This window comes from Dendrobates tinctorius, unplaced genomic scaffold, assembly GCF_039654945.1.
Source record: "Dendrobates tinctorius isolate UK_male_01 unplaced genomic scaffold, ASM3965494v1 ptg000011l, whole genome shotgun sequence".
In the NCBI taxonomy this organism is placed as follows: Eukaryota; Metazoa; Chordata; class Amphibia; order Anura; family Dendrobatidae; genus Dendrobates; species Dendrobates tinctorius.
The window spans coordinates 53,540,953-53,554,289 of NW_027361679.1; the positions used below are offsets into that span (position 1 = coordinate 53,540,953).

At 48.8% G+C, this 13,337-nt stretch overlaps 1 protein-coding gene across 1 annotated transcript in view; it reads left to right on the plus strand.

Moving 5' to 3' along the window:
• The window catches only part of GSR (glutathione-disulfide reductase), a 70,917-nt gene that overhangs the window by 35,418 nt on the left and 22,162 nt on the right, over positions 1-13,337 (plus strand). The window contains exon 6 of the mRNA XM_073542361.1: positions 5,688-5,742. Coding sequence (XP_073398462.1) covers positions 5,688-5,742 — 55 coding nt within the window. The remainder of the gene's footprint in view (positions 1-5,687; positions 5,743-13,337) is intronic.

Consider the following 13,337-nt stretch of genomic DNA (forward strand, 5'->3'; position numbering starts at 1 on the left):
CACTCGTCTCTGGACTTGGTCAGGAGAGATTCCCTTGGAGCTAGGATGCGGTAGCACTGCGGGTCTCCGGGGCCGTCCCGCGCCTCCAGGCAGCCCTTTTTTGAGGTCAGCCGCTGTCCCTATCCCGGACAGGGGTCTTTTCCCCGGTAGCGCTCATGTTGCGGTTCCTCCGCAACGCCCCTGTGCTGACAGGCGGCCGCCGCGATTAATTTAGGCCCCGGCTTCAGTTCGGGCCTACTCCTGTATCGCGGCCACGCCCCCCGCCCCTTTCTACTAAGCGGGCTTCTCTCCCGCCGGTTACAGGCCCTCCCACAGCTCTTCTCAGCCTGTTCCTGGCCAGGGGCGGTGCCGTTTTCAGCAGGCGGTTAGCCCGCCCTCCTTCTTCCCCTGGGAGCGAGTTTTTCCCTGATTCCTCTCAGGCGGTCGCCATCTTGCAGCCGCACAGCCGGATATCGCTCCCTGGGCCTGTCAGCCGGATATCGCTCTGACCTGCAGCTGCAGAGAGGTGGATACCTTGGTCTCTGGGGTCACCGGACCGTGAGTAGCTCTGCATCTGCAGGCTGACACCCTTCTCTGCACCCTGTCCCCCAACCTTCCGGCACTACCTCAGGTTTCACTATGTCTAACTCTAAATCTGACCGTAACTGCCCTGCGTCTCCCCCCTGCACTCTTGTCAAGTTCTTTGCATGCTCTTCTTGCAATCGCAAACTTCCCTCAGGTCAGTCCACTTCCCTCTGCCTGGATTGTAGCAATCCTATTCAACATGATGCCGCCCAGGAGCCATCTAGAGCCCCAGGCGAGAGTGAACCCCCCCATGCCTGGCTGGGCCTCGTCTCTATCACAGTCAGTGGCAGACCTCACCAGGGTGTCTCAGTCCCTAGTAGCCGTCCTGGATAAGTTGCCCCTGGACAACTCTACAGGGTCCAGCAGGCCTCAAGAGGTTCCATCTGAGTCGGCCAGCGTTAGTCGCAAAAGACCCAGGCAGGATCTCCAGCCGGAATCCTCTCCTCGCCCCATGTCACCACATAGTCCTTCTCGGCAGCCTCCCTCCCGGGCCTCCTCTCCCGAGTCAGGTGAAGCGCTCTCGGACAGGTCATCTGAGGGGATCTTAGAGCTGGATTCGGACCAGGATGCGAACATGAGGGTTACTGTGCAGAACCTCATTGCAGCGATCCATCAGACCTTTGACATTGCTGACCCCCCTGCGAAATCCTCAGATCAGGAGGTTTCGTTCAGACGGGAGGAAACGCCCTCCAGGGTATTCCCTTTACATTCCGAGTTTGGAAAGATTTTTACCAGGGAAAGAGGGGATCCGACCAGACGCTTTCAACGAGGGAAGCCTCTCGGCGTTCTGTGCCCGTTTGCTAAAGAGCTCACTGACAACTGGTCCGCCTCTCCCTCGGTCGATCCGCCCGTGTCCAGGCTTTCTAATAACACGGTTCTCCCTCTTTCAGGCGTGGCGTCTCTAAAGGATTCTAATGATAGGATCATAGAATCCCTAGCGAAGTCTGCCTTCGAAGTGGCTTCGACGGTGGTATGCCCAATTTTTGCTTCATCTTGGGCAGCAAAAGCCATAGCCACTTGGGCAGAGGATCTTCGTCAGGGCATCCTAGAGAAAGCACAACCAGATCGATTGGCCGATCTTGCCACTCAGATTTCCCATGCGGGGGATTATCTGCTTTCTGCTTCTTTGGATGCCGCATCCTGCGCAGTTCAGGCTTCAAGTAACGTTGTGGCAATCCGACGTACAATTTGGCTCAAGGCCTGGCAGGCGGACCTGTCTTCTAAAAAGTCGCTTACTAATCTGCCTTTTCAGGGAGGGCGCCTCTTTGGATCCCAATTGGACCAAATTATTAAGGACGCCACCGGAGGCACGAGTTCTCTCCTGCCTCAGTCCAAGCCTCGCAGACCCCCACTGAGGCGTCAGTTTCGACCCTTTCGGGCTTACCGCCGTTTCAATACGGCGGAGACCTCCTCCAACCAACAAAGACTGCAGGCACGCCAAGATAGGAAGAAAGTTTCCTTCAGACCCACTCCCTCCTGGCGCTCCCACTCTTCGCAGGGCAGACCATCCAGATCCGGACGGCCCACATCAGCATGACTATCCTCGGACTCCCCAGGGTCCCTTCCAATTGGGAGGTCGACTCCTGTTCTTCAAGGACGTCTGGCTGGCCTCAGTAGAGGACGCTTGGGTCAGGGAGGTTGTATCGTCAGGATACAAGATAGAGTTCGTCTCTCTTCCACGGGATCGTTTCTTCGAATCCCGTCCTCCAAAAGATTCAGCTTTGATCCCGGGGTTCTTTACGGCCATCGACTCTCTCCTCAGTTCCGGGGTGATTGTGCCCGTTCCAGAATCGGAGCGGTTTACAGGGTTTTATTCAAACCTGTTTGTCGTGCCGAAAAAAGGTGCACAATTAAATAAAGCTTGGGGCAGGGTGGGGCTGCTGTGCATGTGTGCACAGCAGCCTAGATCCATCACAGTGAACACAGAAAAAATGGCGTTCTGACCTTGGCAACGCTGGCTTCTCTTTTCTTTTTTTGTACATTGGTATGTGGCTGACCACCATTGTTGCCGTGCGCGCTGGGTTATGTTCGCCATTTTTTCTGTGTTCACTGTGATGGATCTAGGCTGCTGTGCACACATACACAGCAGCCCCACCCTGCCCCAAGCTTTATTTAATTGTGCACCTGTATCTGAACCTGCATTGCCCTTCATCTATGCTTGCTGGTCAGGCCATGTGTGGAGGCTAAACCTGACACGTCTGCATTCAGACCTGGTTGGCCTTCATCCACACTTGCCTTTTCTGGCATCATGGGAGCGATCCAGAAATGCTCAGGTACGGATTGCATTTAAAGTGGTCTTGCTTTTAATGTATCTAGGAGGCCGTAATGGCACAGTGTTTATTAAAAACGTAGAGTAGGACCCCCCACATGAGATTGCCTTGGCGCGGCGGGGTGGCTCAATTGAATTGATCAATTTTTTTGCTAAATATCTCATTTTGAATACAGTTAGATGTTATGTGCAAATGCACTTTGTTATGCGTTCTGACCTTGGCAACGCTGGCTTCTCTTTTCTTTTTTTAAACAATAGAAACCCCCCACAAGTGACCCCATTTTGGAAACTAGACCTCCCAAGTAACTTATCTAGATGCCTGGTGAGCACTTTGGCCCCCCAAGTGCTTCACAGAAGTTTATAACGCAGAGACGTGAAAATAAAAAAAAAAAATTTTCCACAAATATTTTTTTAGCCCCCAATTTTTTATTTTCCCAAGGGTACCAGGAGAAATTAGACCCCCAAAGTTGTTGTGCAATTTTTCCTGAGTACGCTGATACCCCATATGTTGGGGTAAACCACTGTTTGGGCACACGTCGGGGCTTGGAAGGGAGGAAGCACCGTTTAACTTTTTGAACGCAAAATTGGCTGGAATCAATGGTTGCACCATGTCGCGTTTGGAGACCCCCGGATGTGCCTAAACAGTGGAAACCCCTCAATTCTAACTCCAGCCCTAACCCCAACACATCCCTAACCCTAATTCCAACCATAACCACAAGCCTAACCCTCTTTCCAACCCTAACCCTCTTTCCAACCTTAACCCTCTTTCCAACCCTAACCCTAATGGAAAAATAAAAATAAAAATATTTTCTTTATTTTATTAGTTCTGCCTACCTATGGGGGTGATAATCGGGGGGTTTATTTACTTTTTCTTTCATTTTGATCACTGTGAGAGTGATCAAAATGAAAGAATGGAATCTGCAGCCGGCAGCGGCGCCCATCATCCGGACCCGAGGGACACCGGGAGGGACGGGGGGACTCAGGAGGTACCGGGGGGAGGGTGAGGGGGGGATCGGAGGCTGGCGGGGAGCAGAGGGAATGGGAGGGGGGCAGATGATGACAGCGGCGGCAGATCGCCGCTGTCATTCAGTTGCGGGGGGGCGATCGCCGGTGGGGGGGGGGGGTGGAATCGGTGTCTCCAGCCATGTCCGATGCTACAGCAGCGTCGGACATGGCTGGATTGTAATATTTCATCAATTTTCATTGATGAAATATTACTATCGCTCTGATTGGTTGTTTCACTTTTAACAGCCAATCGGAGCGATCGTAGCCACGTGGGGGAGAAGCCACGCCCCCTGTGGTGAATTACAAAGCCATCTGTATCTGCGGGTCGGGTGACCTTTCAGTGACCCCGGTCACCCGACCTGCAGGGGGGCTTTAAAGTCATGACGCCACATAGGCGTCACTGGTCAGATTTGAACCAGGTTTCATGACGCCTATGTGGCGTCATTGGTCGTGAAGGGGTTAAAATGCAATAACGGGCTATCAAAAGATTGTATCTGCACCAAAATGGTATCATTAAAAAGTCAGCTCGGCGCTAAAAATAAGCCGCCACCCAACCCGGGATCACGAAAAAAGGAGACACTACGGATATCGGAAAATGGCGCAATGTTTTTTAAACAGTTTCAAATATTTTTCACCACTTAGGTAAAAAAGAACCTAGACATGTTTTGTGTCTATGAACTCATAATGACCTGGAAAATCATAATGGCAGGTCAGTTTTATCATTTAGCGAACCAAGCAAAACAAAAAAACAAGTGTGGGATTGCGCTTTTTTTGCAATTTCATCGCACTTGGAATTTTTTTTCTAGTACACGACATGGTAAAACCAATGGTGTCATCCCGCAAAAAATAAGCCCCCACATGGCCATATTGACAGAAAAATAAAAAAGTTATGGCTCTGGGAATAAGGGGAGCGAAAAACAAAAATGAAAATACCTCCGGGGGTTAAAGTGTGTTTCCTCTGAAACACCGCAAAAATATACAGCTGCAATAATCCAGCCATTCTTTGAATCTTCATGACTATGATTCGGGCTGCATGATTCAGATGATAGGTTTCCTTTTAAAGGGAATCTGTCTGCAGGATTTCACTACCCAAACTATTTATATGTGCATGGAGCTCTTTCAAAGATAATTCCAGCACTACCTTTATATGGTCAGTCCGTTCCTTCCTTACTGAGAAATCAGTGTTTTAATTGGTATGCAAATGAGGCTGAAGGACTATACTAGATCTGAAGTTATATGTAGGCTTGTTCCTTCCTTACTGAGAAATCAGTGTTTTAATTGGTATGCAAATGAGGCTGAAGGACTATACTAGATCTGAAGTTATATGTAGGCCTGAAGCTTCTGTCACTCCAGCTCTTTTCTCCGCCCAGTGCCGCCTACCCCTGCTTGACTGATGGCTCCTTCGCCTGAAGTCACACAGCATATAGGATGTCGGTCAAGCAGGAAGAGGCGTCAATGGGTGACAAGTAGAGCTGGAGTGACAGAGGCTTCAGACCTACATATAACTCTTCACCCTCTTTTGCATATCAATTAAAATGCTTAGGTTTCCATAACACAGGAACGGACTGGCCATGTAAAGGTATTCCTGGACTTGTCATTGTAAGAGCTACATCCACATATAGTTTGGGGTGTGAAATCCTGCTGACTGGTTCCCGTTAATTACAAGTCTGAATCATGTATGTGTGTTGCTTTTTATCACCTTGTGGTTGTTTTTTTTATTGTTTTAAATAATGACCTTTATATTGTGGTCAGATGCCCATTGTCTGTTTTAGAATGCACTCTTTTCAGATTACATGCTAAATCTACTCGTAGCGTAATTAATTGCTTGTTTGTTTTTTTTTGTTTTAAGGAGCCAGTTTGGGAATAACAAGTGATGGATTTTTTGAGCTGGAAGAGTTACCCAGGTATACATTATTACATACTCCTAAAACCATTAATGACATACGGACAACAATGATAATGCAATGCTCAACGACAGCTAATAAGAATTTCCAAGTAGTACGTGAGAAACAGAGAAATAGTTACAAAAAAGAAATATCTAAATATATGTAAATAATATACAAAATATCATTAATTAGCCAATTACACTAATTTCTCTAGGGGGTTAATAACGGTAGTACATTGAAATGTCTGCCATATTGTTAATTTGACGGAAACGGTTTACTTTCACACTTTGGTCGGCCACAGGCATTGTTCAAGTTCACACCTTTGTCTGCCAACGTTTACTTTATTTTTAGACACATCACTAATTTGATTAAACTGTACTAATCCATGAACACCAAGACATTATGGTTTAATCTTGGGGAAAATCATAAAATATAAATGAGTTTTACATTCTGCTGTACTGGCTTTTTTTTCTCCTACGCCTCATTGGGGGACACAGATACCGTTGGTGTTATGCTGCCTGCCAGTAGGAGGACACTAAGTAAACCAGAAAAAAGTTAACTCCTCCCCTGCAGTATACACCCTCTCGCTGGATGAGATTTTGCTTAGTGTCTGTAAGAGGTACTTGGTTCTGGTTTCAGACACCACCATTTTTATTTTATTTTTGAATTTTCTGTAAATTTTTATTTTTTTTAACCCCTTTCTGTCATGTGACTTACTTATCCCATCCATGTGCCCTGGGACTTAATTCCCAGGGACGGGATAGTACGTCATAGCGATCAGCGGTGCCCACGTGGTGAGCGCCGCTGATCGCGGCCGGGTGTCAGCTGATTATCACAGCTGACACCCGACACAATGTGTCAGGGGCGGTCACGGACCGCCCCCGACACGTTAACCCCTTGCACACCGCGATCAAACACGATCGCGGTGTACCGGGGGGTTAAAGGGAAGCATCGGCAGGGAGGGGGCTCCCTCCGTGCTTCCCTGAGCCCCCCACAGCAGCGCAATGTGCAGCGCTGCTGCAGGGGGCTCCATCCCTGCAGGTCTCCGAACCCAAAGTGAAGATGGGGACCTTCGGGGGGCCTGCAGGGAGCTGGCTTCCTCATGCCTGCAAAGCGCAGGCAAGGAGGAAGCCTTGTGCAGTGCCTGTGACAGATCGCTGATCTGTGATGTGACAGATCAGCGATCTATCACAGGACAGTGATGTCCCACCTGGGACAATGTAATAAAGTTTAAAAAAAAAAAGTGTAAAAATAATTTTAAAAAAATCGCTAAATTAAAAAAAAAAAAAAAAATATATATATATAATATATATTTATTAAGTAATAAATTCATTTTTCGGAAATAAAAAAAACAATTAAAAGTACACATTTGGTATTGCCGTGTCCGTAACGACCACTGTCCCATTAGTTAGCCCCTTTAGCGAACCCCTTAAAAAATAAAAAACGATGCAAAAAATGATTTATCATACCTCCGAACAAAAAGTGCAATAACGCGCGATCAAAAAGACGCATATAAATATCCATGGTACCTCTGAAAACGTCATCTTGTCCCGCAAAAAACGAGCTGCCATACAGTGTCATCAGTGAAAAAATAAAAAAGTTATAGCTCGCAGAATAAAGCGATGCAAAAATAATTATTTTTTATATAAAATTGTTTTCATTGCATAAAAGCGCCAAAACATAAAAAAACAACCTAAATGAGGTATCGCTGTAACCGTACTGACCCAAAGAATAAAAGGGCTTTATCAATTTTACCGCATGCGGAACGGTGTAAACACACCCCCCAAAAAAAATTCATGAAACGCTGGTTTTTGTTCATTCTGCGTCCCAAAAATCGGAATAAAAAGCGATCAAAAGATGTCGCGTGCCTGAACATGATACCAATAAAAGCGTCAACTCGTCCCACAAAAAAATAACACCTCACATGACTCGGTGGGTCAAAATATGGAAAAATTATAGCTCTCAATATGTGGTGATGCAAAAACTATTTTTACAATAAAAAGCGTCTTTTAGTGTGTGACAGCTGCCAAATATAAAAACCGCCATAAATAGTAAATCAAACCCCCCGCTATCACCCATCCCCCATATGCTGCCCCCACAAGAAGCTCCATAGATTGTTCCCCCATATGCTGCCCCCACAAGAAGCTCCATATTGTTCCCCCATAAGCAGCTCCATAGATTATTCCCCCATATACTGCCCCCATAAGCAGCTCCATAGATTATTCCCCCATATACTGCCCCCATAAGAAGCTCCATAGATTGTTCCCTCATATGCTGCCCCCCATGCTGTTGCATGTAAAAATAAAAAAAAATCACATACTCACCTCTCCGTCGCTGGGTGTCAGATTCTCACCTGTCCTGCGTCCATGGCTGCTCACCGCTATCTGCCACGTCATCAGTCAGTGACGTTCAGACTGCAGGGGGCGCGGCGCGCACTAACCACGTCACCGCACCCTCTGCTGTCTGAAGTCACTGACCGATGACAGACAGCAGCAAGCAGCCATGGACGCAGGACAGGTGAGTATCGCTATACTTACCTGTCCTGACGCTGTGTCTTGAGCCCCCAGCTTCTCCGCGCTCTCTCTTCCTGCCTTCAGCGGTCATGTGATACCGCTCATTAAAACTCATGAATATGCGCATATTCATGAGTTTTAATGAGCGACACTACGTGACCGCTGAAGGCAGGAAGAGAGAGCACGGGGAGAAGCAGGGGGGCTCAAGACACAGCGTCAGGACGGGTAAGTATGACCTGACACATCCGCCCCCTCCGACCCCCTTTGTATATGACTCGAAAATAAGACGAGAGGGGGACTTTCAGCCCAATTTTTTGGGCTGAAAATCTCGACTTATATTCAAGTATATACGGTAAGTTCCTTGGGCGGTCTAGTTTCCAAAATGGGGTCACTTGTGGGGGGTTTCCACTGTTTAGGTACATCAGGGGCTCTCCAAACGTGACATGGTGTCCGATCTGAATTCTAGCCAATTTTGCATTGAAAAAGTCAAACGGCGCTCCTTCCCTTCTGAGCTCTGCCATGCGCCGAAACAGTGGTTCCCCCCCACATATCGGGTATCAGAGTACTCAGGACAAACTGCACAATAACTTTTGCAGTCCAACTTCTCCTGTTACCCTTGCTAAAATAAAAAAAAAATTGAACCTGAAGTATTTTTTTTGTAAAAAAAGTTAAATGTTCATTTTTTTTTTTTTAAATATTCAAAAAATTCCTGTGAAGCACCTGACGGGTCAATAAACTTCTTGAATGTGGTTTTGAGCACCTTAAGGGGTGCATTTTTTAGAATGGTGTCACATTTGGGTATTTTCGATCTTATAGACCCCTCAAAGTGGCTTCAAATGTGATGTGGTCCGTAAAAATAAAAAGGTGTTGCAAAAATGAGAAATCGCTGGTCAACTTTTAACCCTTATAACTTCCTAACAAAAAAAAATTTGGGTTCCAAAATTGTGCTGATGTAAAGTAAACATGTGCGAAATGTTGCTTATCAAGTTTTTTGTGTGCCGTATCTCTGTGATTTAAGGGCATAAAAATTCAAAGTTGGAAAATTGCGAAATTTTCGCCAAATTTCCGTTTTTTTCACAAATAAACACAAGTTATATGAATGAAATTTTACCACTAGCATGAAGTACAATATGTCACGAGAAAACAATGTCAGAATCACCGGGATCCATGGAAGCGTTCCAGAGTTATTACCTCATAAAGGGACAGTGGTCAGAATTGTAAAAATTGGCCCGGTCAAGAGCGTGCAAACCAACCTTGGGGGTTAAGGGGTTAATTAACGGAGTGAAGGGGCGACTGTTCCTTTCTACGGCCCGCTCTCCCCCAAACCAACAGGCAAGCACGTGGAGTAACCCTTCACGTACACTTTCCTGCGACGAACGGGGCTGATTTTCTTACCGATTTCACAGATTCGAGGGCAAGCGCAGGAGACCCGTTATGGAGAAGATCGAGCAGCGCTTTCTTCAGTCCTGAATCAGCCCCATAGCTCTCCGTCCCCATAGGGAGGACCGATTGAGCATACCTCTTTAAGCTCTCCATCCCCCTGCCCAGAGGGAGGACCAATCGAGCATCTCCCTTAAAGAACTCCTCCAGCTCTGCTACATCAGCCCAGGATGAGAAGAATGGACTCTGCGCTGAGTTGAGCACTGGAGTAGAGGTACGGGGTCGGGTCCTGTCCCCGGGAGAAACGCTGATTTAGCGTCAGCGGCGGACCGCCTCCCCACCCCCGAGAAATTTAGTCCCCGGCTTTTTCCGGCCTGCTAGGCCGCAATTTCCATAGTGAGCGCTGCCCTGCCCCCGGCGCCTACCGCGGGTAGGCTAAAACTTGAGCCCCCGGCTTTTCAGGCCTACTAGGCCGCAATTTGAATAGCGCCGCCCGCGCTATTGTCGGCGCCCCCTCCTCTTGGCGCCTCTCATTACTGATGAGACGCGCAATTTTATTCTCGGGGGCCATCTCCTTTTTACCTCAGAGCTGTGAGGCGACCTCTCTGTCGGATACCGGGTGACACCACAGAGCCACCGCTATTCCTCCCGGGGGACACAGGACAGGACCGTGGGTAAGCTACATCTGCCCTCAGATTAAAGCTTAACCCCTTCCCGGAACATTCTCTGCTGCTGCAGTCAGATTCTGCCGTTAACTCTTTCCGGAGCGCTATGTCTAAGCTAGACAGGCTGCTAAGAAGCACACTGCATGTTATACCGTGTGTACCACTTGCAAATCTACTTTGCCCAGCGCCCAGACTAATCCGTTATGCACGGACTGCGATGCGGCCTGCGCTCAAACGCCTCTTGCTGCCGCTGCTGCGGATCTTCCTGTGTTTAGTGAGTGGGCTGCGTCCCTGTCACGGTCGGTGGAGTCACTGACCCAGGCTATAGACTCTCTCCGGGAAGCCTCTTTAAGTCAAAAGGCGGCTTCGCTGCCCGAGCAGGGCTCTGGCGACGGCAGGGAACCGTCCACCAGCAGGGGCCGTGCTTGTTCAAGGGACAGTCAAGCTAGAAAGCGCACCCATGACGCGTCCCCCAGTCACGCTCGCGCTTCACCGGCAAGTTCTGTTTCTCGCTCTCCTTCCCCTAATGGTCGCAGCGAGTACGACTCTGAATTTGAATCTGACGCGTCAGCCCCCCAAAATCCTCCCACTGACCAAGAGTCGCTTGATTCACATAGAATCCGTCAACAGGATTCTGGAGTTGAAGGAGTAAAATACTCCCCCTCCATTACACGCTTTTTCGTTTAAGAGGACCAAACGTGTACGCAAATTATTTACCAGCCACCCGGATTTTAAGGACATTGTCCAGAAACATAGGGATCGACCACATAAGAGATTCACAGGGCAAAAGTCTATTGAGGCTAAATACCCTTTTGACCCAGACCTAATGAAAGATTGGTTGCAGTCCCCTTCTGTGGACCCTCCTGTATCGCGGCTGGCTTCTAAAATGCTCCTATCCGTTTCGGAAGGCTTCTCAGTCAGAAATCCCTCCAATCGTCAAATTGATTACCTCGCCCGCTCAGCTTTTGAAGCTTCAGGAGCTGTGCTTTTTCTATCGTTTGCAGTGATCTGGGTCACTAAGGCTATGGCCGCTTGGACAGAAGTTTTAATCACTGCATTTCAGGGTAGCAGTCTCCCTCCGGAGGCTACCGTCGCCAGGCAGGATAGTTCACGGAGGGGATTTAATAGTTGATGCCTGTTTTGATGCCGCCAATGGTGCTGCTCAAATTGCTGCTAATGCAATTTCCATTAGAAGAGCCTTATGGCTCCGCGACTGGCGAGCGGACGCCACGTCTAAAAGATCGCTGGCTTCTCTACCCTATCAGACTGGTCGCCTTTTTGGGGAGAAACTGGACCAGCTCATCTCTGATACTACCGGGGGGGGGGGGAAAGAAAATTCCTTCCTCAACAAAGGGCTGTTCGGCCGTTTCGGAACCAACAGCCGACGCGTTTTTGATCTTTTCGCAATAACTCCGGTTGATCCTCCTCTACCTTCTCTTTCGACTCCGGTCGGCCCCCGCGCGGAGACAGAGGCCCCCAGGTCTCATACAGACCTAATCGCTCTTGGAAGCCCAGACCGAGGGCATCCGGATCTCGGGGATCCCGATCCCACAGATCTTCTACGCAATAACTTGTTGCGGTATCCGGTGGGCGACGGCAAAGTAGGCGGTCGTCTACTTTCCTTCAGTCACACCTGGCTCGCGGTCGTCCACGACAAGTGGGTCAGGGAACTGGTGTCCTCCGGATACAAGATAGAATTTTCCTCTCCTCCGCCAACACGTTTCTTCCCATCCTTACCCCCCAAGAAGAAAACAGTCATCATTCCGGTCCCTCAGGACGAACGGTTCAGAGGTTTTTATTCCAACCTTTTTGTGGTTCCAAAGAAAGATGGGACGATGCGGCCCATACTGGACTTCAAACTGTTAAATCAATTAGTCAAGGTACGGCGGTTCCGAATGGAATCTCCGATCAGTTGTCGCTTCCATGGAAAAGGAGAGTTCCTAGCATCCATCGACATCAAGGACGCTTACCTTCACATTCTGATCTCCCCGTCCCACCAGCAGTTCCTACGTTTTGCAATTCACGAGGAACACTTCCAGTTCATTGCCTTGCCCTTCGGACTCGCCACCGCCCCCAGGGTATTTACCAAGGTCATGGCGGCTGTCATGGCCATTCTTCACTCTTGGGGAGTGGTAGTGTTACCGTATCTGGACAACCTGCTCATCAAGGGTCCCCGTCCCTTCCAGCCTGCGGGGAATCCGTGGAAATAACAGTAAATACACTTTCTCGCCTGGGCTGGAAAATAAACTTCGAAAAGTCCTTCCCAAAGCCGGCTCAACAGATTTCCTTTTTAGGAATGATCTTGTATACTTTCTGCGGGTTGGTCATTCTCAATCCATTCGTTTCAGCATGAGAGTTCTCGGACAGATGGTAGCAGCGATGGAAGCTGTCCTGTTTGCTCAGTTCCATCTCTGTCCCTTGCAACATGCGCTTCTGTTAGCCTGGGACAAGAAACCGTTCTCCCTGGACTGTCGGTTCCTTCTGTCTCTACGGGTCAGACGAGCCCTCAAGTGGTGAACTCCTGAAATCCTCCCTGAATCAAGGGAAGTCCTTTTCTCCCAGTACAATGGTTGGTAGTAACCACCGACGCAAGTCTTCTGGGCTGGGGTGCGGTTTTTCGTCACCACACGGCACAGGGTCGGTGGTCTCCTCGAGAGTCTCGTCTCCCCATCAACATCCTAGAGATTCGAGCGATCCGATTAGTCCTACGGAGATTTCACCATCTCCTTGCAGGCCACTCCATAAGGATCCAATCCGACAACGCCACGGCTGTGGCATATATCAACCGCAAGGGGGGCACTCTGTGCAGGATGGCCATGCACGAAGTGAGTCACATCCTTCGTTGGGCCAAGACCAATCATTCGCCCATCTCGGCAGTCCACATCCCGGGCGTAGAGAATTGGGCGGCAGATTTTCATAGTCGCCGAGGCCTTGCCTCGAGAGAGTGGTCTCTTCATCCGGAGGTTTTTCAGCAGATTTGCCATCATTGGGGGACTCCGGATGTGGATCTCATGGCTTCGAGACTAAACCACAAAGTTCCTAGATTCATCGCCCG